This window comes from Epinephelus lanceolatus, chromosome 7 (assembly GCF_041903045.1).
Source record: "Epinephelus lanceolatus isolate andai-2023 chromosome 7, ASM4190304v1, whole genome shotgun sequence".
NCBI classification, from domain to species: Eukaryota; Metazoa; Chordata; class Actinopteri; order Perciformes; family Serranidae; genus Epinephelus; species Epinephelus lanceolatus.
In genome coordinates this window covers 24,038,854-24,064,892 of record NC_135740.1, presented here as the reverse complement: position 1 = coordinate 24,064,892, position 26,039 = coordinate 24,038,854, and the positions used below count along the sequence as shown (strand labels likewise).

At 42.1% G+C, this 26,039-nt stretch overlaps 1 protein-coding gene across 1 annotated transcript; it reads right to left on the bottom strand.

Moving 5' to 3' along the window:
- Positions 1-56: 56 nt before the first annotated feature.
- LOC117261170 (protocadherin Fat 4-like) lies at positions 57-26,039 on the bottom strand. Its single transcript, XM_078169622.1, has 9 exons — positions 23,617-26,039; positions 21,731-21,741; positions 19,086-21,479; positions 15,549-17,946; positions 11,406-13,889; positions 7,042-7,211; positions 5,472-6,831; positions 1,399-3,183; positions 57-65 (listed from the first exon to the last, which is right to left on the bottom strand). Exons 1-9 carry the CDS (start codon positions 26,005-26,007, stop codon positions 57-59), a joined length of 13,002 nt encoding a protein of 4,333 aa, XP_078025748.1. The 5' UTR covers positions 26,008-26,039.

Here is a 26,039-nt window from a genome sequence, read left to right as displayed (position 1 = left end):
AGGGTGGTCGACCAAATAATGGGTGGTGTGCAAAAGCAGGCTGAACACTTAAGTTCTTAGCTGGTCTGTAGTGACACCGTGAGTACAAATCAAATATAACAGCTGTACAGAAGTGATAGAAATTTTCTCAACAAATTATGACGTCCATTGGCCGTAATATTTGGATTACAACATATTCTAATAACGGACTTAAAGCGTAAAGAGGCGCTATTGAGTTTTTACATTTTTTTTAATTAAGTGACAGTCTTGTTCTCCTTCCTGTAAGGCTTTGAAAACAAGATAATGTCTCATTCTAAAGCAATCCATGTGAAGCAATTTATAGTGATCATACTAAGACAACACTCCCCCAACGTTAAACAGTGTTGGACTTGGACCACAATTCAAATCCTTTAGTTCTGCAAGTCAAAAACTCCAACTTCTCTTAGAAACCTATCTCTGTCCCTCTGTGAAATAAAATGGATTCTAATACTTAATCGTGAAACATGCACAACTCTCTCTCCGGCTGCCTCCAAAGACCACCTAAATGACATAACTGCATTTAATTAAAAGACAAAGAGTGCATATAAACACAGCACCGAGAGAGCAACATCATGACTTTCATGTTGAAATAGTGGAATAAATGTTTTTGACTTTAACTATACTTTGATATTTAAAACTAGAGGGGACAATAATATTTCGTGCAGTAAAAAGGATGTTCAGTTAGACAAAGTAATTTGTTAATAAGATGCACTTGTGAACTAATACACACTGAGCGCATAATATTGCCATTCATTCCACTGATTTTTTTTTTTTTTGTTTTACCTTTTGGCAAATTATAAATGTGATTAAAAACCCAAATCTTAATAACAAAAGGGTAAACTATTGCATCAGGAAGACAAATTTACAAGTAAAACTGTACTGTTAAACGGTTGAAAGGAGAGAAAATAGAAGACAGAGAAAAGTTGCATCACAAGGGCAACAGCAAAGTTCAGCACCAAGGACAGAGACAAAAAACAAGCTCCAGCTCTGTTCAAGACAGGCAGAGGATTTGTTTAAAAATTCAGACCACTTTTGGAAAATACATATTAAAACAAAACTCTGTTGTAACAACGACCAAATTTTAAATATCAGCATAGCACGTCAGAATAACTCTTCTGTGAACTCTTAATGCATTACCACGTCCAATGTATGCACTTAGAAGCAAGTGAAATGTATGGCTATGTGTCGAAGCCTGTAGTAGCTTTCAAAAGTGCAAAGTGAAATGAGTTTACACAGGGTAACTTCATCTTACACCTTGCCTTGTCCAAAAGGGTCAGGTAAAATAAAAACAAAAGGCAAAGAGAAATCATAATTGAATGGGTATTGGCTGGATCATTAAAGTACAAAATAGATCTCACAATATGTAACACCACTTCCTACCTCAGGAGAAGCTTCACAATCTCCAAACGCATCAGCGAAGTCTGAAGGACTTTTCCTCAGAGTCTGGTCAGCAGGCAGTGTGTTGTCATTGTAAGATGACACAAACTTAAAGTCACTGGTTCTTGAACCTGTTGTCAGGTAGGCGTCATAATTGTAACTGCTGCGTAAAGTCCCTGTCCCGTCAACATCTGCGTAATTAGGAGTAAGATAAGCGCTGGGGATGGCAACTGCTCCATCAAACAACAGTCTGGGCTTTCTCCTGCGACAAAACCTCACACCCAGGATGATGATGATGAAGGTCAGGAAAAACGTCGACACAGACACCAGCGCGATGATCAGATAAGAAGTCAGTTTGGAATTCTTCTCATCATAAGAAATGTCCTTCAATTCTGGCACCTCAGCCAAGTTATCAGAGATCAGTAAATACATGGAACAGGTGGCAGACAGAGAGGGCTGTCCGTTATCTTTCACTGACACAATCAGGTTCTGTTTCATGCTGTCAGACTCGGAAATGTCCCGCTGTGTCCTGATCTCTCCGCTGTGGACACCAATAGTGAAAAGGCCCGGATCTGTGGATTTCACTATATCATAGGACAGCCAGGCGTTCTGTCCGGAGTCCGCATCCACCGCTATCACTTTGGACACCAGAGAGCCTCCGTGTGCAGCTTTGGGGACCAGCTCGGCCATGAAGGAGTTGCCCTCCGGCCCGGGGTACAGTATCTGAGGAGAGTTGTCATTCACATCCGATATGAACACACTGACGGTCACGTTGCTGCTCAGCGGAGGAGAACCGTTGTCTCTGCCCATCACGTGGACTTTGAAGCTCCTCAACTGTTCATAATCAAACGACCTCACAGCGTGGATCACCCCCGTGTCTCCGTTAACAGACACATAGGACGACACCGGGGCACCGTTCACCTCACCGGGTAACAGAGAATAAATCACGGTACCGTTTTGTCTCCAGTCGGGGTCTCGAGCACTAACGGAACATAAAGTGGAGCCAGGTTTGTTATTTTCACTCACATATGCGCTGTACGACTGTTCCTCAAACACAGGTGGGTTGTCGTTGATGTCTGCTACAGATAACTCAACAGTTTTAGAGGAGGACAGAGGTGGAGAGCCCTCGTCACTGGCAGTGATTGTAATGTTGTAATCAGACACTACTTCACGGTCCAGTTGTCCTGTGGTCACCAGAGAATAATAGTTTTTGATAGAAGGAACCAATTTAAAAGGGGCGTTTTGCTGAATGGAGCAGCGGACCTGTCTGTTATTCTCAGAGTCTCTATCCTGCACGTTAATGATGCCCACCTCTGTACCAGGTGACACATTCTCAGGTATGGGATTGGTCAGTGACTTGAGATATATAACCGGGGCGTTGTCATTAACATCAGAAACGTCTATGATGACTTTGGCATATGAGGTTAATCCCAAACCATCTTTTGCTGTAACGCGCAGTTCAAACGATGAGGCCGTTTCATAATCAACCGTGGTGATCAGTTTTATATCACCTGTCTTATGATCTATGGTAAACATCGACTTAATATCCTCTGAAACGTGTCCAAAACCATATGTTACATCTCCATTTAACCCCTCATCTGCATCAGTAGCACCCACTGTCAGCACCACAGTACCTAGTGGAGAGTTTTCAGGCAGACTGGCTTTATAAACGGCCTGGCTGAACACTGGGACGTTATCATTAGCATCCAGCACAGTGATGTGAATGACCACAGTACCTGACCTTTGAGGAGAGCCACCGTCCAAAGCTGTAAGAATTAGATTGATCTCCTTTAATGTTTCGCGGTCAAGCTCTTTGTTAAGGACAAGCTCCACAGTATTACTTCCAACGCCCAGAATAAAATTCTCATTGTTTTGGAGGTTGTACGTCTGAACTGAATATTTGCCTATATCCGCATCATGTGCTTCCTCTATTGGAAAGCGGGCACCTTTTGCTGCGGATTCACTTATATCTATATGGATCAAATCATTATTAAACTGCGGCGAGTTATCGTTTATATCCTGGACATGTAGGCTAATTCGATGCAGTTCTAATGGATTCTCTAACATGAGCTCTTGTTTTAAAAGGCAGGATGCTTTGTCTCCACAGAGGCCCTCTCTGTCAATCCTCTCGGCAACAGTCAGATCCCCGGTACGGAGGTTTAAATCACAGTAATGTTTGTCGCTTCCATCGGTATCAATGCGGGCCTTTCGAGCGGATAGTCTGCTTGTTTCAAGACCCAAATCCTTGGCGATATTTCCGATCACAGATCCACGCCTCATCTCCTCCGGAAAAGAATAGCTTACATCTCCACTGGCAAAATGCAAAGAGAGGAGCAGAAAAGCGACTGCACAGCTTTGAAACGCGAGTCCGGTGATAGCCATCATGACGCCGATATAAAATAGTAGACGTTCCCTCGGGAACACAGACAAAAAATAAGGATTTAAACCAAAATCAACACAATCCAAGACCAAGTTTCTGCCTCTCTGGACGATCAACTGCAGCACATTAAGTCACATTGTGCGTCGACAACAGTGGGTGGATGTAGACAGACAATTATTACAGCTGGTGCACAGCGACATCGTGAGTCTCCCCGAGAGATTACATATTTCCACTGACAGCAGGTCTTTACAAGACAAATAATTATAAAACAAAAAACATATATGGAGAGCGGAGCGCTTTCATTTAAACGGGAAATTATATACTTAAATGTCTTGGGACATGTTAAAATGGTCAAAACTAAAAGGTATGTCTACAACAAGAGCATTATTTCACCAAGGCACTTCATACTGAGCACTTCATTTTAGATGTGGAAAAAACAGACTCCTATTTGTCTGTTAATTTTTATTCTTGTCTTGAAATAAAGTATTGACAAAGTTTAAAGTGTACTGAACAAATCTTTGTGCTGAAATGTTTCTTAAAATCGATGTGACAACTGTCAATGACAACTACTTTGGCCACAAATGATACTGTCTTATTAAAGATTGAGTAAAAGGACAGCCTCTAACAAATCCTCAGAAAAACTGAAACTGTCAAAGAAATTAACAACTACATTGTTTAAAGATGTAAGGGGTGACTTAAGTTTATTAAAAAACAATCCATAACTGATATTTCATAAATGTGTAAAAAACAAAGGAGCGCAAAGGAACAAGTTATCAAAAGCACAAAAAGAACTGAGTCTGATTAAACTGCAGGATTCTAATCACTTTGCTCACTACCATCGGCATCTTACAGAAGCCACTCAGTATTAGCAGACACAGCATAACCTATATCTAATTAGGTAGTGACAATGAGATTTATAAAAAAAAAATAAAAAAAAAAAAACTCTTTTGCAGGTGAGACCTGAGTTAAACGAGTTAGGAAAACACCTACACTTAACAGCAAAATGCAACCAAAATTGGAAATAAATTTTAAATCAAACACTATCAAATAAATCAGCTTATATAAAAATTTGAAATCAGTACACATGCGATAGCAAAAATGAAAATGACAATGAAAAAATATATATCGAGAATCTGAAGTTCGTGTAGTTGTTCCGTAGAAGAAGAATGTCGTACAACTTAAATGACAGACAACAACTCATAACCCTAAAACAACACACTCTCACTTCTAACTATTCAAATACAATGCTATAATATCATTTACAAGATATGGGTTATTTCCAATGAAAAGAAAGTCAAAATAAAAAATCTTAGGCACAACAACAAGCACCGAGATAAATTGTTACCTCTAAAGTTGATGCCTGAGAGACAAGGAAAGGACCTCAATTATGTTTTCAATCGTTAAAGTTGCAGATTTTACTCATCTGTGATTCTTGTGAATATGGTGGCAATGACTAATTTCACCCCACTTAGAAAACCTCAACAAACAATTTATGTGTCCAAGCACCAACATATTTACGAAGACAGACCCAAAGGCAACTAAGGACAAATACTGCACAATGAGCGGAAATGCATCTAATTACGAAGGGATGCATCTAAAAAAAAAAGTAAGTGTATCAATATCAATGTCACATTACCAGTCACAAATTTGAAAAGGCACAGCCTACTTTCTGATGGGATTTGTTTGATGTTCCTACCTCAGGAGAAGCATCACAATCTCCAAAGGCATCAGCAAAGTCTGATGGACTTTTCCTCAGAGTCTGGTCAGCAGGCAGTGTGTTGTCATTGTAAGATGACACAAACTTAAAGTCACTGGTTCTTGAACCTGTTGTCAGGTAGGCGTCATAATTGTAAGTGCTGCGTAAAGTTCCTGTGCCGTCAACATCTGCGTAATTAGGAGGGAGATAAGCGCTGGGGATGGCAACTGCTCCATCAAACAACAGTCTGGGCTTTCTCCTGCGACAAAACCTCACACCCAGGATGATGATGATGAAGGTCAGGAAAAACGTCGACACAGACACCAGCGCGATGATCAGATAAGACGTCAGTTTGGAATTCTTCTCATCATAAGAAATGTCCTTCAGTTCTGGCACCTCAGCCAAGTTATCAGAGATCAGTAAATACATGGAACAGGTGGCAGACAGAGAGGGCTGTCCGTTATCTTTCACTGACACAATCAGGTTCTGTTTCATGCTGTCAGACTCGGAAATGTCCCGCTGTGTCCTGATCTCTCCGCTGTGGACACCAATAGTGAAAAGGCCCGGATCTGTGGATTTCACTATATCATAGGACAGCCAGGCGTTCTGTCCGGAGTCCGCGTCCACCGCGATCACTTTGGACACCAGAGAGCCTCCGTGTGCAGCTTTGGGGACCAGCTCGGTCATGAAGGAGTTGCCCTCCGGCCCGGGGTACAGTATCTGAGGAGAGTTGTCATTCACATCCGATATGAACACACTGACGGTCACGTTGCTGCTCAGCGGAGGAGAACCGTTGTCTCTGCCCATCACGTGGACTTTAAAACTCCTCAACTGTTCATAATCAAACGACCTCACAGCGTGGATCACCCCCGTGTCTCCGTTAACAGACACATAGGACGACACCGGGGCACCGTTCACCTCACCGGGTAACAGAGAATAAATCACGGTACCGTTTTGTCTCCAGTCGGGGTCTCGAGCACTAACGGAACATAAAGTGGAGCCAGGTTTGTTATTTTCACTCACATATGCGCTGTACGACTGTTCCTCAAACACAGGTGGGTTGTCGTTGATGTCTGCTACAGATAACTCAACAGTTTTAGAGGAGGACAGAGGTGGAGAGCCCTCGTCACTGGCAGTGATTGTAATGTTGTAATCAGACACTACTTCACGGTCCAGTTGTCCTGTGGTCACCAGAGAATAATAGTTTTTGATAGAAGGAACCAACTTAAAAGGGGCGTTTTGCTGAATGGAGCAGCGGACCTGTCTGTTATTCTCAGAGTCTCTATCCTGCACGTTAATGATGCCCACCTCTGTACCAGGTGACACATTCTCAGGTATGGGGTTAGTCAGTGATTTCAAACTGATAAGAGGTGGGTTGTCATTAACATCTGTTATATCTATAATTACTGTACAATACGAGGTAAGACCTGGTCCGTCTTTTGCTCTTATTCGCAGTTCAGTGGTGGATTCGGTCTCATAATCGATTGAGCCGACGACTCTTATCTCTCCTGTCTTATGATCAAGTGAGAATAAAGTTACATGCTCGTTAGACACATGATCAAAATTGTACGTAATATCCCCATTGGGTCCCTCATCTGCATCAGTAGCGCTCACTGTAACAACAACAGTATCTGGAGGAGAGTTTTCGGGCAGACTGGCTTCATAAACGGCCTGGCTGAACACTGGGGCGTTATCATTAGCATCCAGCACAGTGACGTGTATGACTGCAGTACCTGATTTCTGTGGAGATCCACCATCGAGAGCTGTAAGCGCTAATTTTAGATCATTCTCTTGCTCTCGGTCTAATTCTTTCACCAAAACCAATGCGGAGTGTTTTCGCCCACCTTCTGTATCTGTATTAATGGTAAAATGCTCGTTATTTTGTAAATCGTAGCGCTGTACATCATTTGTACCAATATCTGCATCATGGGCTTCAGTGAGTAAGAATCTCGCTCCTTTGACTGCCGATTCTCTTATTTCAAATGTTATCAAGTCTTCACTAAACTGTGGGGCGTTGTCGTTTATATCTTGCACATGAATGCTGACACGGTGAAGCTCTAAAGGGTTTTCCAGAACAAGCTCCTCTTTAAAAACGCAAGTAGCCTTCTTACCACAAAGACCTTCCCTGTCGATCCTGTCAGTAACAAACAACTCTCCGGTGCTCAGATTAATATCACAATACCGCTTGCCATTCCCGTCCGTGTCAATGCGAGCTTTACGCGAGGAAAGAGTGGAAGTCCCGAGGCCGAGATCTTTGGCTATATTTCCAATCACAGACCCGCGTTTCATCTCCTCTGCGATAGAGTAGCTCACGTCTCCATAGGCGACATGCAGCCCGATGAAAAGAAAAACAACACAATAGGGTTTCATAGAAAATCCTCTGCGCACTGTATTTCCCATCATTGACCAGGCGTTCATCCTTCCCTGACCAAATATTTCAGAGTGATCAAAGACGGTTGTATTCCTCGTTGTAATTATCTATTCGAATATCATTCACAAAGTAGGCCTTTTGTATCGTCCTTAACCCACAGACACCACACCACAATAACGCTCTGCAATGGTGGAAAAAAATGGATGAAGCTGGGGATACTCTCGGCCTTTGTTGGTGCACAGTGACACCAAGAGTTTCAATCAGATATAGCACTGCCAACTACAACAAACTGACAACTTTACTGTCTATAGCATGTCAAACCTATTGTTATTCAGCCACTTTGTGTTTATTAAATCTACAATTGAGTATAGAATGTGTAATAGGAGTATTTACTAAAAATTATTGACCATGGAACTGCTGTGATTGCTTTATATGTTGAGGCTCCAGTGTTATGTATGGACTATAGTCAGTATAGTAAATTTTGCTGCATTGCATTCTTCACAAGCTGCCTGTAAAACAATTCAGCTCTCCTGCAAAAGTCTCTGTGCTCCACAGTATTAATTGTTGTATTTGATTAATCATTAAAAAATAAATAATCTATCACAGTTTAGTTCACATATAGATATGTGCACAGAGACTGATTAAAAAAATGTAACAAAAAACATCTCTTTAGAAGACTTCCAGATTAAAGACCAGCATGAATCCACCTAGCATCACATGTCGGTACAAAGAAGTGCCACAAGAGTTCATAAAAGAGCAATATAGAGACAAATAACCCCAGCATTTCTGTAGTGGAAATATTGTTTGAAAGTGCTCATATACTCAATATTCGCTGGATTTTTAATATGTGTAATAAAAAAGATTTAAGTTGAAGCTACTGAAGCTATGAAACATATATCTTTAAAGTCCATCAAAAATACCAAAATTTAAATCTAACAACCAAATACCCCTCTGCAGTATTGTGCCAGGCTAAACATAACCAGCTGAAGAACATTTAAATAATTTATCTTAACATGTTAAGTAGACCATCCAGATTAACTAAAAACACACAAAAACAGTATTCTTATCACAGTCAAATCATGTTTATTATTCTGTTAGAATGTTGCTGTGTAAAAAGTTGACAAGAATCTCCCAAATAGATGGTAGATGGTCTAACATAACTTAACATTTTTCAAAACTTCCACCCTAAACTAAGACAATACTATGACAGCACTGGTGCCATTCAGTGATCCACACTTTTCATCAAGATTGTCATGTTGTGTCTCAATGAGCACAGAGACAATCAGCTTATTTTATATGACCCAATGCTATTTGCCAACAGAAAATAAAATGCAACATGCATTTCTAATAAAGAGCAATTTCTGACAAATTTTGTTATGTTTAAGTTGTGATCAAGTTTTAAACAGCAGTCTGGAGTTTTTTGTTGTTAAAGTTCACCCAGTCACTCAATCAGACAATCAGCAAAAGCAAAGGCTCCAAAGCAGCCTAAGGCCATCACCATTCCACTTGTTTGAAACGTAAAAATGGAAGACAAACATTTCAACTGAGAGTACAAATGCAGACCAGTTGCATGGTTAACTGTGTCTACAGCACAATGTTACAAAGTTAAAGTTGAGTTCTGGAATGATTAGAAAACATAATCAACCCACTGTACTGTCAGACAGAAGAGACCAACTAATCCGTACAGCTATGCTCCTATAGCTAACATTTCATCCTAAGTCAGTATGGACGCAAACCCACAGGACATCACTTGACAACATAAGACAGTGTTACCCTGACACATTTCAAAGCCACTGCACAAATAAGTGATGTGCTTGCTTAATATTTCTATACTCAATGAAATATTTGCCAGCCAAAAAAGGCTTTTGTTATTCTTAAATTGGCCCAGTAAGTCAAGAATGAAGTAGCCAAGACTTAAGAAGAGGTCAGCAAACAACATTGATTATAAAGTGAGGGAGGACAACTTTAATCATCATACATTCAGGTCTGAACTATATGCAACTGCTGCCACAAAGCTACTCTTCAAGGGTTGGGTGAAATCTCAAATCCTACATGTAAGTGCTTTGAGTTGGAATGTAACAAACTCACCATCAGTGTAATGTTTTGCATTTACACTGCTGCCAAAACAGTACTGTTCTGCAACAGTATGAAGCCAAATCTGTAAGACACATTTTTCTGAGGACATAATCCAGTTATTTCATACTCTGATGGAAAAAGTACCTCAGATTTGATCATACACTGTTTGATTAGTTTTAATGTCTGTCTGCAGATGATATTGCATGTTTACAAAAGGCAACAATTAAATCGTAGGCAACTGGACTCTGATTTTGTCTAGAAGACGTTTCGCCTCTTATCCAAGCGGCTTCATCAGTTCTCAACGCATCAGTCTGAGTAGTCCTCACTAGTCTGGCCACTAGTCTGACTTTTCCAGGTCAATTCCATTGACCTGGAAAAATGAGAAATGAGAATATCCACAGACTTATGTTTACAAAAGCTACTGATGTAATTAAATAAGACACATTTCACCATGGGGCACTGATGAAGATCAGTGACCAAAATCAAGCAATGAGAGGGACAACTTAATGTCAATAAAAAATGTCCAGTGATTTAACAACGTATCCTCTGACAAGCAGATGTGGACTGCCCAAAATGTTATCAAAACACTTGAATTGGAACATTTTTGATCTAAGGGTTCATGTGGAAGGTAAATTAATAGTGACAGTGAAATGCTACCAACACAGATGGTACTTCCAAAGACCATCTTCTTCAAATGCCTGTTTAAAATCAGCTGTAGTCAAATAAACCAGGAAGAGTGGTTAATCAAAATAGCTATGATATATTGGGGCCTACTTCTACGGGACTCCTCTACATGATCAAACACAACAGCAAAGTCTGATGGACTTTTCCTCCAAATCTGGTCAGCAGACAATGTGATTACATTGTGAGAGGACACAAACTTAAAGTCACTGCGTAATTAGGAGGGAGAAAAGCGCTGGGGATGGCAACTGCACCATCAAACACCTCAGCCAAGTTATCAGAAATCAGTAAATACATGTAACAGGTGGTGGAGAGAGAGGGCTTTTCAGGAAGAACATATTCTTGAAAAAATGGTACTATATTGCATTTCTTAATATTTTAGTCAAAATCTAACATCTAAAGAAATTCACTTAAACAAAACTCAGGAAGGAGAAAATGGAAACAGAATAAAATAAAGTGGTAAATTAGTCCTGAAAATGCATCATTAGACCAAATGGAGTTCAGCACCATGGACAGGGTACAATGGACTAAATTCAAAGAAGTTTCTTCTCAAAAGCAAAAGGTGCAACCGGTTAGCAGGTAGACATTAATTTCAACATGAGATAAGATTCCCAAATACAAATATGACCAAAAGCTGAAATGTAAATCCTTAAGAGATCACCGCGAACTTTTAAGAACACTATTAAAGAGTATGTCTTATGAAAACCCATGACAAAAGAGCAATGCAACTGAATAAAGTAAGAAACAAATGGCAGAATGGCTTCTTTGGGACTAAAAACACGAGATAATCTAAAATGCGTCCCTACCTCAGGAGAGCCATCACTATCTCCAAAGGCATCAGCGAAGTCTGATGGACTTTTCCTCAGAGTCTGGTCAGCAGGCAGTGTGTTGTCATTGTAAGATGACACGAACTTAAAGTCACTGGTTCTTGAACCTGTTGTCAGGTAGGCGTCATAATTGTAAGTGCTGCGTAAAGTTCCTGTGCCGTCAACATCTGCGTAATTAGGAGGGAGATAAGCGCTGGGGATGGCAACTGCTCCATCAAACAACAGTCTGGGCTTTCTCCTGCGACAAAACCTCACACCCAGGATGATGATGATGAAGGTCAGGAAAAACGTCGACACAGACACCAGCGCGATGATCAGATAAGACGTCAGTTTGGAATTCTTCTCATCATAAGAAATGTCCTTCAGTTCTGGCACCTCAGCCAAGTTATCAGAAATCAGTAAATACACGGAACAGGTGGCAGACAGAGAGGGCTGTCCGTTATCTTTCACTGACACAATCAGGTTCTGTTTCATGCTGTCAGACTCGGAAATGTCCCGCTGTGTCCTGATCTCTCCGCTGTGGACACCAATAGTGAAAAGGCCCGGATCAGTGGATTTCACTATATCATAGGACAGCCAGGCGTTCTGTCCGGAGTCCGCGTCCACCGCTATCACTTTGGACACCAGAGAGCCTCCGTGTGCAGCTTTGGGGACCAGCTCGGTCATGAAGGAGTTGCCCTCTGGCCCGGGGTACAGTATCTGAGGAGAGTTGTCATTCACATCCGATATGAACACACTGACGGTCACGTTGCTGCTCAGCGGAGGAGAACCGTTGTCTCTGCCCATCACGTGGACTTTAAAGCTCCTCAACTGTTCATAATCAAACGACCTCACAGCGTGGATCACCCCCGTGTCTCCGTTAACAGACACATAGGACGACACCGGGGCACCGTTCACCTCACCGGGTAACAGAGAATAAATCACTGTACCGTTTTGTCTCCAGTCGGGGTCTCGAGCACTAACGGAACATAAAGTGGAGCCAGGTTTGTTATTTTCACTCACATATGCGCTGTACGACTGTTCCTCAAACACAGGTGGGTTGTCGTTGATGTCTGCTACAGATAACTCAACAGTTTTAGAGGAGGACAGAGGTGGAGAGCCCTCGTCACTGGCAGTGATTGTAATGTTGTAATCAGACACTACTTCACGGTCCAGTTGTCCTGTGGTCACCAGAGAATAATAGTTTTTAATAGAAGGAACCAACTTAAAAGGGGCGTTTTGTTGAATGGAGCAGCGGACTTGTCCATTACTTTCAGAGTCTCTATCCTGCACGTTAATGATGCCCACCTCTGTACCAGGTGGGGTATCTTCTGGTATGGGATTTGTCAGTGACTTAATGAACGTAAGAGGGGCATTGTCATTCACATCTGTGATATCAATTATCAAGGTAGAGGATGACACTAATCCAAGACCATCTTTTGCTGTAATTTGCAGCTCATAGACTGACATTTCCTCATAATCTATCGATCCACTTACTTTCACTTCACCAGTTGTCTGATCAATAGAAAACACGTTATTACTTTCATCAGAAATATGATCAAATTCATAAGTCACCTCTCCATTGACTCCCTCGTCTGCATCTGTAGCGCTCACTGTGACCACTACAGTGTCTAAAGGAGAGTTTTCAGGCAGACTGGCTTTATACACGGCCTGGCTGAACACTGGCGCGTTATCATTAGCATCCAGCACAGTGACGTGAATAACTGCAGTACCTGATCTCTGAGGTGTGCCTCCGTCTGTTGCCACAAGCACAATCGTTAGCTCCTGCTGTTGTTCTCTATCCAGCTCCTTCTCTAAAACTAACTCGCTGTATTTCCCCCCTCCGCTTTTTGCAATAACATTCAATCTGAAGTATTCATTTGCCTCGATACTATAGCCTTGGATGGCGTTTTGTCCGACATCTGCATCGTGGGCCTCATCTAGACGGTAGCGACTTCCTTTGTCGGCAGATTCTCTGATTTCAAATTTAATTGTACTCTTTTTAAACTGCGGCGAATTATCGTTGATATCCTGAACGTGAACACTAATGCGGTGCAGCTCCAATGGATTCTCTAAAACAAGTTCCTGTTTTACAACGCAGGATGGCTTTTTGCCACAAAGCCCCTCTCTGTCAATCCTGTCGGCAACAATGATATCTCCGGTACTCAGATTAATGTCACAATACCGTTTGCTGTTCCCGTCTGCATCAATGCGAGCCTTTCGAGCACTCAGTTTGCCCACCTCAAGTCCAATATCTTTGGCTATATTTCCAACAACTGAGCCGCGTTTCATCTCCTCTGGAAAAGAATAAGACACATCTCCATAGACGGTTTGCAGCGCCAGAAGAAATACTCCCAGAGAAACGACCAGGCCGAGCACGGAAAATGCTTTGTGTCCCATTTTTCTGCAAGACCAGCGCCAAATCCACCACAAACAAGCCTTGTAAAATAAAAACAACCAGTCAAACGGAATCCTCCTCGGACATCAAGTCCAGTCCGATTATAAATGGTGCGACTTCACTGCTTTCACCAACAATCTATCGTGAAATACAAATGTGCAAGCGAGGATGGTAACATAATGTAACACTATTAAATAAAGCTGGTAGACAGCGACACTGTGCGCAAAAAGTAGGCATTACAAAAGATGTGAGTAACTGAGTGATCTGATAAGAAATATAATAATAGTAAAGTCCGGGCTGCAGTGCCATCCAAACATAAATCAATGACCGATACAAACATGAAGAGGGGAGGTTTCTGTTTTAAATACCATTATGTATTTACCTCCATAAAACTGCTATCATCGAACCGCAGTTATGAGAGGGGAAGTTATGAGGGTTGGCATGGTTTCAGCACCATGGATAGATACCATAATGTAAGGTAACGCACGTGACCAGAGCACATATTATCAATAGTCTCTAAAGACGTACCAAACAGCAAATTAAAATAATACAAATGAATCTGTGTTTTTTTTCTATATATGATACAATAATTCATGAGGCAAAAACCAACAGTATTCCACATGTTCTTGAACAGAAATGGTGAGCTACATTTACGGATAATATTACCAATAGGGAGCTGAGGAATATGACAGATCCATGAGCAACCACACTGGTTTGCATAACCTTATGTAATTAATACCGTTTCTTTAACGAAATCCTTGTCACTGTAGGCCAGGGGTAATGGTATAATGCAGTCATTACACGAAACACTGATCTCTGGAAAAAGTTATCAGCGCTGACCATACTTCTTTTAGATACATTCTGCATACCAGTTCCTATACCAGAGGGACAGGCAAACGAAACTATTCTGATAGACCGATTTACATTCATGGACATGGATGGATTACTGAATGGGTCTACCAGGCAAAGACCCAGGGGCCCAAACTCCATCTGCAAAATGTCACTCTAAGAGACATGTCCCGACCAGGAGGAGACTTAAAATGACCTCAAATATACATTAAACAACTATAAAGAGACACAAGATATGTAAAACAGCTGAAAAGGGACACACAGTGACTCAAAATGACTACAAAAAGGGGAAAAGCAACCACTAAGAGACACAAAACCACAGAGAGATGTGCAACCTGTACAATAAGATGTAAAACAACAAAAAGAGGTTATACAACTGCAAAGTCTGTGTGTCTTGCTCCTGTGTAGGAGAGGTGGTGGGGCCTTCTGCATGCCTGTGCCCAGGAGCCCACCATCTCATAATATGTAAAAGAAGAGCATTAGTTGATAATAGGAAGCAGTTAACATTGATATATGATAGTCAGAAGTCACTTAAGCATGTCAATAACACACGGTAGATATCACAAATGTGTTTGAAAGTATTTGAATAAAAAATATCCTATGCTTTGGAATGTGTTATCACTTAATGAAGGTCAGAGGCAAAAGGAAAACCCACTGTAATGCTTAATGTAAGAGTACATTTAGGTGTAACACAAAAAATGCAGGGAGAGTAAGGAGAGTAAGAGCATGGAGGCCTGCAGTAACTTTTAAATTCCACTGTATATGCCAAAGACCAAAAAAGTTGTTGAAAATCTTGGACAGAGAGTTAACTAAACGCATAAATGTGTTAGAGCGCCTGAAATTAGCTGAATATTTGAGGCAAAATAGGTCAAATGACACCTGACACCGGTTCCTACCTCAGGAGAGGCATCGCAATCTCCAAAGGCATCAGCAAAGTCTGATGGACTTTTCCTCAGAGTCTGGTCAGCAGGCAGTGTGTTGTCATTGTAAGATGACACGAACTTAAAGTCACTGGTTCTTGAACCTGTTGTCAGGTAGGCGTCATAATTGTAAGTGCTGCGTAAAGTTCCTGTGCCGTCAACATCTGCGTAATTAGGAGGGAGATAAGCGCTGGGGATGGCAACTGCTCCATCAAACAACAGTCTGGGCTTTCTCCTGCGACAAAACCTCACACCCAGGATGATGATGATGAAGGTCAGGAAAAACGTCGACACAGACACCAGCGCGATGATCAGATAAGACGTCAGTTTGGAATTCTTCTCATCATAAGAAATGTCCTTCAGTTCTGGCACCTCAGCCAAGTTATCAGAAATCAGTAAATACACGGAACAGGTGGCAGACAGAGAGGGCTGTCCGTTATCTTTCACTGACACAATCAGGTTCTGTTTCATGCTGTCAGACTCGGAAATGTCCCGCTGTGTCCTGATCTCTCCGCTGTGGACACCAATAGTGAAAAGGCCCGGATCAGTGGATTTCACTATATCATAGGACAGCCAGGCGTTCTGTCCGGAGTCCGCGTCCACCGCTATCACTTTGGACACCAGAGAGCCTCCGTGTGCAGCTTTGGGGACCAGCTCGGTCATGAAGGAGTTGCCCTCTGGCCCGGGGTACAGTATCTGAGGAGAGTTGTCATTCACATCCGATATGAACACACTGACGGTCACGTTGCTGCTCAGCGGAGGAGAACCGTTGTCTCTGCCCATCACGTGGACTTTAAAGCTCCTCAACTGTTCATAATCAAACGACCTCACAGCGTGGATCACCCCCGTGTCTCCGTTAACAGACACATAGGACGACACCGGGGCACCGTTCACCTCACCGGGTAACAGAGAATAAATCACTGTACCGTTTTGTCTCCAGTCGGGGTCTCGAGCACTAACGGAACATAAAGTGGAGCCAGGTTTGTTATTTTCACTCACATATGCGCTGTACGACTGTTCCTCAAACACAGGTGGGTTGTCGTTGATGTCTGCTACAGATAACTCAACAGTTTTAGAGGAGGACAGAGGTGGAGAGCCCTCGTCACTGGCAGTGATTGTAATGTTGTAATCAGACACTACTTCACGGTCCAGTTGTCCTGTGGTCACCAGAGAATAATAGTTTTTGATAGAAGGAACCAACTTAAAAGGGACGTTTTGCTGAATGGAGCAGCGGACCTGTCTGTTATTCTCAGAGTCTCTATCCTGCACGTTAATGATGCCCACCTCTGTACCAGGTGACACATTCTCAGGTATGGGGTTTGCTAATGAATCAATGTGTATAACTGGGGCATTATCATTCACGTCAGTTATATCTATTACTACCTTTGTCTCTGAGGACAGACCATAGCCATCTTTTCCCTCAATTAGCATTTCAAATTTTGTTTCTTCTTCGAAGTCAACATTTTTTGCGACTGTAATTTCTCCAGTATATTCATTTAATGAAAACATTTGTTTTGCGATATCACTTATTCCACTGAATTCATATATTACTTTACCATTCACGCCTTCATCTGCATCAGTGGCACTTACTGTCACTACTACAGTATCTACAGGAGAGTTTTCAGGTAGAGTAGCCTCATAAACGGCCTGGCTGAAAACTGGGGCGTTATCATTAGCATCCAGTACAGTGATTTGTATGACTGCAGTGCCTGATCTCTGAGGAGAGCCACCATCGACGGCTGTCAGCAGTAAGGTCACCTCTTGCTGTTCCTCACGATCTAATTCTCTATCTAAAATTAGCTCACTGTATTTTGAACCAACGGAATTAGTTAGCACATTTAAAGCAAAATTATTGTTTTGTTTTAAAACATAGTTTTGCACAGCGTTTTGTCCTATGTCTGCATCGCGTGCCGCATTTATTCTATATCGAGAACCTTTGGGAGCTGATTCACTTATATCCAGTTTAACGGCGTCCTTTGGGAAAACTGGTGGATTGTCATTTACATCCTGAATTTGCAAAGATATCCGGTGCGATTCAAGTGGATCCTCAAGTACCAATTCACATTTCAAAATGCATGAAATCTTCGCTCCACAAAGCTCCTCTCTGTCAATCCGATCAGCGACGACCAGTTCTCCGGTATTAACGTTTATCTCGCAGTAACGTTTACGGCTCCCTTCGAGGACAATACGAGCCTTCCGCGGTGGAAGTCTGCTTACTTGAAGTCCAAGATCTGTGGCTATATTTCCAATCACGGATCCGCGTTTCATTTCCTCAGGAAAAGAATAGCTCACATCGCCATTGCATAGCTGTAATCCCAAAAGCAAAAGAAGTGAGCCGCAGAAAAGGTTCACCTGCAGCCCGTTATATGCCATCCTTCAGCAACCAAAACAAATCAACAATAATAAAGACGTGATTCCTCACAAACACATGGGGAAATGCACATCTGTGAATGACCCAAGAGAAATAGTGTAAATGGCAAACAATGAGCAGAAAAAGGGTGGGTGGAGACGCTTGACGATTTCATATGTAGCCTGCTTCATTGATCGATTGGTAGACAGCGACACTCGCAGCATGTCCGAGAGATTACAAAATAGTCACTCTGAATGTTGTTGACATAGATAGATAGATAGATAGATAGATAGATATACTGTATATATATATAGATAGATAGATAGATAGATAGACAGACAGACAGATAAGTGCCAGGTTCGTCATGTGCATTGACATACTATATCACAAAGAAATACACACTGAAAAATAAGAGAAATAGAAACATCTGTTATGATGTTTTGCAATGCCATACAACGGGTCTGCATTGGACTGCATATAATGATAAGTGTTTCTACAATTCTGTGCATCTCATTTACGTTGGTAAATCTGGAAAAAAAATAGAAACACCTGAAACTATAATGCAACTGAATACAACAGCACCACAAACAGCCTAAAATGCTGAATCAACAATTATCAGCAAGTAAAAATATTGTAAGAAAGGAACAACTTAAGATTGTTTGATTCAATCATATTGCAAAAGGATCTATGTTTCTAATCACTTTGGATATCCAAACATAGAATGCTGTCCTAAATCCAACACAATATTTTGCAGTGGATAATTACATAAGCAGAACTGAGCAAAACCTATGAACCGGACATAAAAGATGTGCAAAAAAGCTGAACAACTATTTTATACAGCCAAGGTCTGTTTCACTCAGTGTGATTTCAAAGGAGCTACATCATGGGTTTGAGTTGTTGTGTTAAGGACCATGGACAGCGACGGACCATAAAACAAATTGACTTCACAGAATTTGGAATTGTGTAATGGTGGTTAAAAATTCAAATAGTTTTAATCAATCCAATGCTATCTTTAAAATTATTTTTAAAATGTGTGTAGACCACAAGGATATTACTTAATTATTAATAATTATAACTTACAGAAATGTGGTATTGACAAAAATGCCATAAATAATTTGTCACAGTATTCCACACGATGTACACTTATTCTTTGCAACTTGTACATTAATGCTCTGAAGCCTACCTCAAGTGATTCCTGTGATGCTCCAAAAGTTTCAGTAAAGTCTGAAGGACTTTTCCTCAGAGTCTGGCCAGCAGGCAGTGTGTTGTCATTGTAAGATGACACGAACTTGAAGTCACTGGTTCTTGAACCTGTTGTCAGGTAGGCGTCATAATTGTAAGTGCTGCGTAAAGTTCCTGTGCCGTCAACATCTGCGTAATTAGGAGGAAGATAAGCGCTGGGGATGGCAACTGCTCCATCAAACAACAGTCTGGGCTTTCTCCTGCGACAAAACCTCACACCCAGGATGATGATGATGAAGGTCAGGAAAAACGTCGACACAGACACCAGCGCAATGATCAGATAAGACGTCAGTTTGGAATTCTTCTCATCATAAGAAATGTCCTTCAGTTCTGGCACCTCAGCCAAGTTATCAGAAATCAGTAAATACATGGAACAGGTGGCAGACAGAGAGGGCTGTCCGTTATCTTTCACTGACACAATCAGGTTCTGTTTCATGCTGTCAGACTCGGAAATGTCCCGCTGTGTCCTGATCTCTCCGCTGTGGACACCAATAGTGAAAAGGCCCGGATCTGTGGATTTCACTATGTCATAGGACAGCCAGGCGTTCTGTCCAGAGTCCGCGTCCACCGCTATCACTTTGGACACCAGAGAGCCTCCGTGTGCAGCTTTGGGGACCAGCTCGGTCATGAAGGAGTTGCCCTCCGGCCCGGGGTACAGTATCTGAGGAGAGTTGTCATTCACATCCGATATGAACACACTGACGGTCACGTTGCTGCTCAGCGGAGGAGAACCGTTGTCTCTGCCCATCACGTGGACTTTAAAACTCCTGAACTGTTCATAATCAAACGACCTCACAGCGTGGATCACCCCCGTGTCTCCGTTAACAGACACATAGGACGACACCGGGGCACCGTTCACCTCACCGGGTAACAGAGAATAAATCACTGTACCGTTTTGTCTCCAGTCGGGGTCTCGAGCACTAACGGAACATAAAGTGGAGCCAGGTTTGTTATTTTCACTCACATATGCGCTGTACGACTGTTCCTCAAACACAGGTGGGTTGTCGTTGATGTCTGCTACAGATAACTCAACAGTTTTAGAGGAGGACAGAGGTGGAGAGCCCTCGTCAGTGGCAGTGATTGTAATGTTGTAATCAGACACTACTTCACGGTCCAGTTGTCCTGTGGTCACCAGAGAATAATAGTTTTTAATAGAAGGAACCAACTTAAAAGGGGCGTTTTGCTGAATGGAGCAGCGGACCTGTCTGTTATTCTCAGAGTCTCTATCCTGCACGTTAATGATGCCCACCTCTGTACCAGGTGACACATTTTCAGGTATGGGGTTAGTCAGTGATTTTAAATATATTATAGGGGCGTTATCATTTACATCAGACAAATCTATGTAAACATTAGCGTATGAATTTAATCCCAGTCCATCCTTTGCCATGACTCGCAGTTCAAATGAATTTTTCTTCTCATAATCCGTGGTACCAATTACTCTTATTTCTCCAGTTTTACTGTCAATAGAAAACAGTTTTTCATCTGTCACTGAAACATGACCAAAGGCATACGTGACGTCACCATTCACCCCATCATCTGCGTCAGTAGCCCTTACTGTAACCACCACAGTGTCGATAGGAGAGTTTTCAGGCAGACTGGCTTCATAAACGGCCTGGCTAAACACTGGGGCGTTATCATTAGCATCCAGCACAGTGACGTGTATCATCACAGTGCCTGATCTCTGTGGAGAACCACCATCAAGTGCTGTTAGAGACAACTCGATCTCTTGTTGTGCCTCTCTATCAAGTTTATTCTCTAAAACAAGTTCAACTTTGCTGGCATCAACCATTAGAATAAAATGTGCGTTCTTCTGTAGGCTGTACCTCTGAACAGAATTCTGACCAATATCCGCGTCATGTGCTTCCTCCATTAAAAAACGAGTGCCCTTCTCAGCGGACTCGCGTATTTCCATTCTTATCAATTCCGTTCTGAACTGTGGAGAGTTGTCATTTATGTCTTGGATATGTAGACTTATACGATGTAGTTCTAGCGGATTCTCCAGTATAAGCTCCAGGACTAAAACGCACGATGGTTTAGTGCCACAGAGACTCTCTCTGTCAAGCCGTTCAGCAACACTTAAATCTCCGGTTTTCAAACTGATTACACAATGACGTTCATTGTTGCTTTCGGAATCAATGCGGGCTTTGCGAGTTGACAGAGTCGCGACATCCAGGCCAAGATCCTTGGCTATATTTCCAATTACAGTCCCTGGCTTCATCTCCTCTGGGATAGAATAGCTCACCTCGGCACATACGGATTGCAGTGCAAGTAGACAGAAGACAAAGCGGGTAAGCAGGCCGAGCTTTGAAAATCCGCTGTATTCCATTATTCAAATGACAAATATCCGCAGCAAAGAGAAAATGCTTGAAGATACTTAGTTCAACTCGCGAACACGTGAGAGATGGACTAAATCAGACACATTCAAAGGCAAAAACCAGCAACACGATCCCACAGCAATTTCCACAGCCGCAACATAACTGCAAACACAAAGCTTATGAACAATTGGTGGAGACGTTCTGCTACATGGCATTGCAATTTTCTCTAGTAAACTGGTAGACAGCGACACAGTGTGTCCATCTGAGAGAGCGAAAGAGCATATTATAAAAAGAAAGGCTTTCTGTCGAAAACTTAATGGCATGTTATCAACATTCCCCCTATAAGCAGAAAGAGCACAACGTGACACTTCAGCAGATTAAAGGGCGTGTCTATGTAATAATACTTATTATTATCATTAAACCAAATTTCCGAAAGATGTGGCCACGATTTTTGCTAGACTTTAATCTTCAGACTTAAGTTCGTTTGTTGTAAAGTAGCTGTTTGCATCTGCGTCAAACAATGCAACATGCATGTAGCTTTTACTGTTAACGCTTCGCTATACGTTTTGACAAATAAATAACACTTCAGGCTAAACATTGTTTATTTGTAAAATGATAATTGTGTTTTAGTTTCCAAAACGTTTCATGACACATGCCACTTCAAAATAAAGTGATATCGATAGCAGCGTATACAGACATGTCTTAAAACTGCCATGCATGTACCAACCCTCCATGTTTTCAGGACCATGGACAGAGCGTTTTTGCCTAAATCAGGAGAACTGCAAACGCCTACTATCAAAGACACCCTTAGAAAAATCGTCAGAGGTTTCATTTGTAAAACGGGTTTTGCTTCCACGGCGAGCCAGGAACTTTACAGCCCGTTAAAAATGGCATTTCCTAATAAATAGACGCAAAGATAACATATCAGTGACGTGATTGGTCTTGTGGCAGAACTCAGATCCAAACATCACACATACTTGTGGTGGTCACAGTTAACATTGTGCTTGAGCAAACTAGGAATCCTGTACTTATTTCGTGGAAAGTTGCTGAAATGCCTCAATATGACTGGGTCCAGTTTTAAGAGTCGGTAGAGAAGAAAAGCGACGCATTTCTGATATCAAGCAAATTCAGAGCAAATCACAACTGCTTTTGTTTGGAACAGTATTACTTAACCATTGTAAAACCAGAGTGAATTACTGCAAGTCAGTCGTAACATAGCAGAAGCACTGTATTGGCTACTGTCATGTCTGAAAAGGGTCGGCGGGGTCCGAAAAATCAAAACAAGAATCATTCATTCAATTCCACAGAAAGGCGTCTACCACACACTTCAACTCAAAGTGAAGATTTTAATTTACTGCAAAGGGGTGACGGATAAAAGCATGTTACAAAAGAAGACTGGGAGTGATAAGGAAAGTGAATACATTTGGAAACCACGTCCTCTAGAATACACCGTGCGCTCCTTGGGCTGCATTTTACTACATTGCGTTTCAACATTTTTTTATACAGCTAATTTCGTATCCAAATAAGCAACAACAGAATCACCTGAAACGATGCGATCCAGTACACGTTTACCGCAAGGAAAGGCCTCAAACATTTGCTGGAGTTAAATCACCACGTACCTGGCAAAGAATCAACTACAACAGTATACGTCCCACAGAGAGAATATATGATTGTTGGATTGGACTCCAATGCAACTGTTTTCAACACATTTGCTTGTTTAGCAATAAAACGCAAACAGTTATTTTATTTTTCTTGTGCGCATGATCATGGGCAGCAACACACCCTAAAACAACTGCAGGACGAAAGTACATTAACTTGCAATTTGTTTTTGTTTTTTTGTTTGTTTTTTTGATGAATGAGGGTAAAATTGTATCTCATATGCGTACTTAAAAAGAAACTTCATATTTTGCATCGTCAAAATACTGACGCCAAAGCTCTTTGTGTAGCCCTGGAGGCATAATGAACCAGACAGCGACTGACGTAAGAAATAAAACATTTAAGTGTTATTCTATAACAAGGTATGTAAAAAAAGAAACATTGTGTCTACAAATTGATTTACAGTAACAATTACATTAGAAAAAACATTGGCTGGATCTTTAAAGTGCAAATAGATCAAATATGTAACACTAGTTCCTACCTCAGGAGAAGCATCACTATCTCCAAACGCATCAGCAAAGTCTGATGGACTTTTCCTCAGAGTCTGGTCAGCAGGCAGTGTGTTGTCATTGTAAGATGACACGAACTTAAAGTCACTGGTTCTTGAACCTGTTGTCAGGTAGGCGTCATAATTGTAAGTGCTGCGTAAAGTTCCTGTCCCGTCAACATCTGCGTAATTAGGAGGGAGATAAGCGCTGGGGATGGCAACTGCTCCATCAAACAACAGTCTGGGCTTTCTCCTGCGACAAAACCTCACACCCAGGATGATGATGATGAAGGTCAGGAAAAACGTCGACACAGACACCAGCGCGATGATCAGATAAGACGTCAGTTTGGAATTCTTCTCATCATAAGAAATGTCCTTCAGTTCTGGCACCTCAGCCAAGTTATCAGAAATCAGTAAATACATGGAACAGGTGGCAGACAGAGAGGGCTGTCCGTTATCTTTCACTGACACAATCAGGTTCTGTTTCATGCTGTCAGACTCGGAAATGTCCCGCTGTGTCCTGATCTCTCCGCTGTGGACACCAATAGTGAAAAGGCCCGGATCTGTGGATTTCACTATATCATACGACAGCCAGGCGTTCTGTCCGGAGTCCGCGTCCACCGCTATCACTTTGGACACCAGAGAGCCTCCGTGTGCAGCTTTGGGGACCAGCTCGGTCATGAAGGAGTTGCCCTCCGGCCCGGGGTACAGTATCTGAGGAGAGTTGTCATTCACATCCGATATGAACACACTGACGGTCACGTTGCTGCTCAGCGGAGGAGAACCGTTGTCTCTGCCCATCACGTGGACTTTAAAACTCCTCAACTGTTCATAATCAAACGACCTCACAGCGTGGATCACCCCCGTGTCTCCGTTAACAGACACATAGGACGACACCGGGGCACCGTTCACCTCACCGGGTAACAGAGAATAAATCACTGTACCGTTTTGTCTCCAGTCGGGGTCTCGAGCACTAACGGAACATAAAGTGGAGCCAGGTTTGTTATTTTCACTCACATATGCGCTGTACGACTGTTCCTCAAACACAGGTGGGTTGTCGTTGATGTCTGCTACAGATAACTCAACACTTTTAGAGGAGGACAGAGGTGGAGAGCCCTCGTCACTGGCAGTGATTGTAATGTTGTAATCAGACACTACTTCACGGTCCAGTTTTCCTGTGGTCACCAGAGAATAATAGTTTTTAATAGAAGGAACCAACTTAAAAGGGGCGTTTTGCTGAATGGAGCAGCGGACCTGTCCATTGGTCTCAGAGTCTCTATCCTGCACGTTAATGATGCCCACCTCTGTACCAGGTGACACATTCTCAGGTACGGGATTAGCCAGTGATTTCATATATATAACGGGGGCGTTGTCATTAACATCAGTGATTTCAATCATCACTTTGGAATCTGATGAAAGTCCATAACCATCTTTAGCATCGATGCGCATTTCATATTTAGAGTTACTCTCGAAATCAAGTGGTCCTATGACTCTTATCTCTCCAGTTTTACTGTTCAGTGAGAAAACCTTTTTAGCCCTTTCTGAGATGCGGCTAAACTCATATGTCACCTCCCCATTGACTCCCTGGTCTGCATCAGAAGCACTTACAGTGACAACTACAGTATCGAGGGCAGAGTTTTCAGGTAGACTGGCTTTGTAAACAGCTTGGTCAAACACTGGGGCGTTATCATTAGCATCCAGCACAGTCACGTGTATATTAGCAGTACCTGTTCTTTGTGGATTGCCACCATCAACAGCAATCATCACAAAATTTAAATCGTGTTCTTTTTCACGGTCTAGCTCTTTGTCTAACACCAACTCGACGTTCTTAGACCCGTCACCATCATCTCGAGCAGACAAAACAAAATGTTCATTATTTTGTAAACTGTATTGTTTTACTGTATTTTGTCCGATGTCAGCGTCGTGTGCTTCACTGAGACGATATCGAGCTCCTTTGTCGGCCGATTCGCTTATTTCCAATTTAATTGTATCCTTTGGAAAAACGGGTGAATTGTCGTTTACATCCTGGATGAGCAGTGAAATACGGTGCAGCTCCAAAGGGCCCTCCAGGACTAATTCGAATTTAAGCAAACATGAGACCTTCTCCCCACACAGCTCCTCTCTGTCGATCCTTTCCCTGATGACCAAATTTCCCGTTTTTAGATCAATATCGCAGTAGTGCTGATAGCTTTCCTCGGTGTCAATACGGGCTTTACGAGTGGACAATTTCCCCACTTCCAGCCCGAGGTCCTCTGCAATATTTCCAACAATGGATCCGGGTCTCATCTCCTCCGCAACAGAATAGCTGAGGTCTGCAGTGGTGATGTGGACGGCGGCAGCAAAGACGCAGAAAAAACTCAGCAACAATTTTCCTTTTTGGTCCATTGCGTCTCCCGAAAGAGAACACAGACACGCAA

Excerpts from the sequence above, each read along its gene's own strand:
- LOC117261170 (XM_078169622.1), bottom strand. The coding sequence starts at position 26,007 with ATGGACCAAAAAGGAAAATTGTTGCTGAGTTTTTTCTGCGTCTTTGCT. Across the intron at positions 17,947-19,085 it reads GTAGGCTTCAGAGCATTAAT|GATGGCATATAACGGGCTGC; the intron begins GTACAAGTTGCA and ends TGGTTGCTGAAG. Across the intron at positions 6,832-7,041 it reads GGACCCAATGGGGATATTAC|TTTGAAATCACTGACTAACC; the intron begins GTACAATTTTGA and ends ACCTCTTATCAG.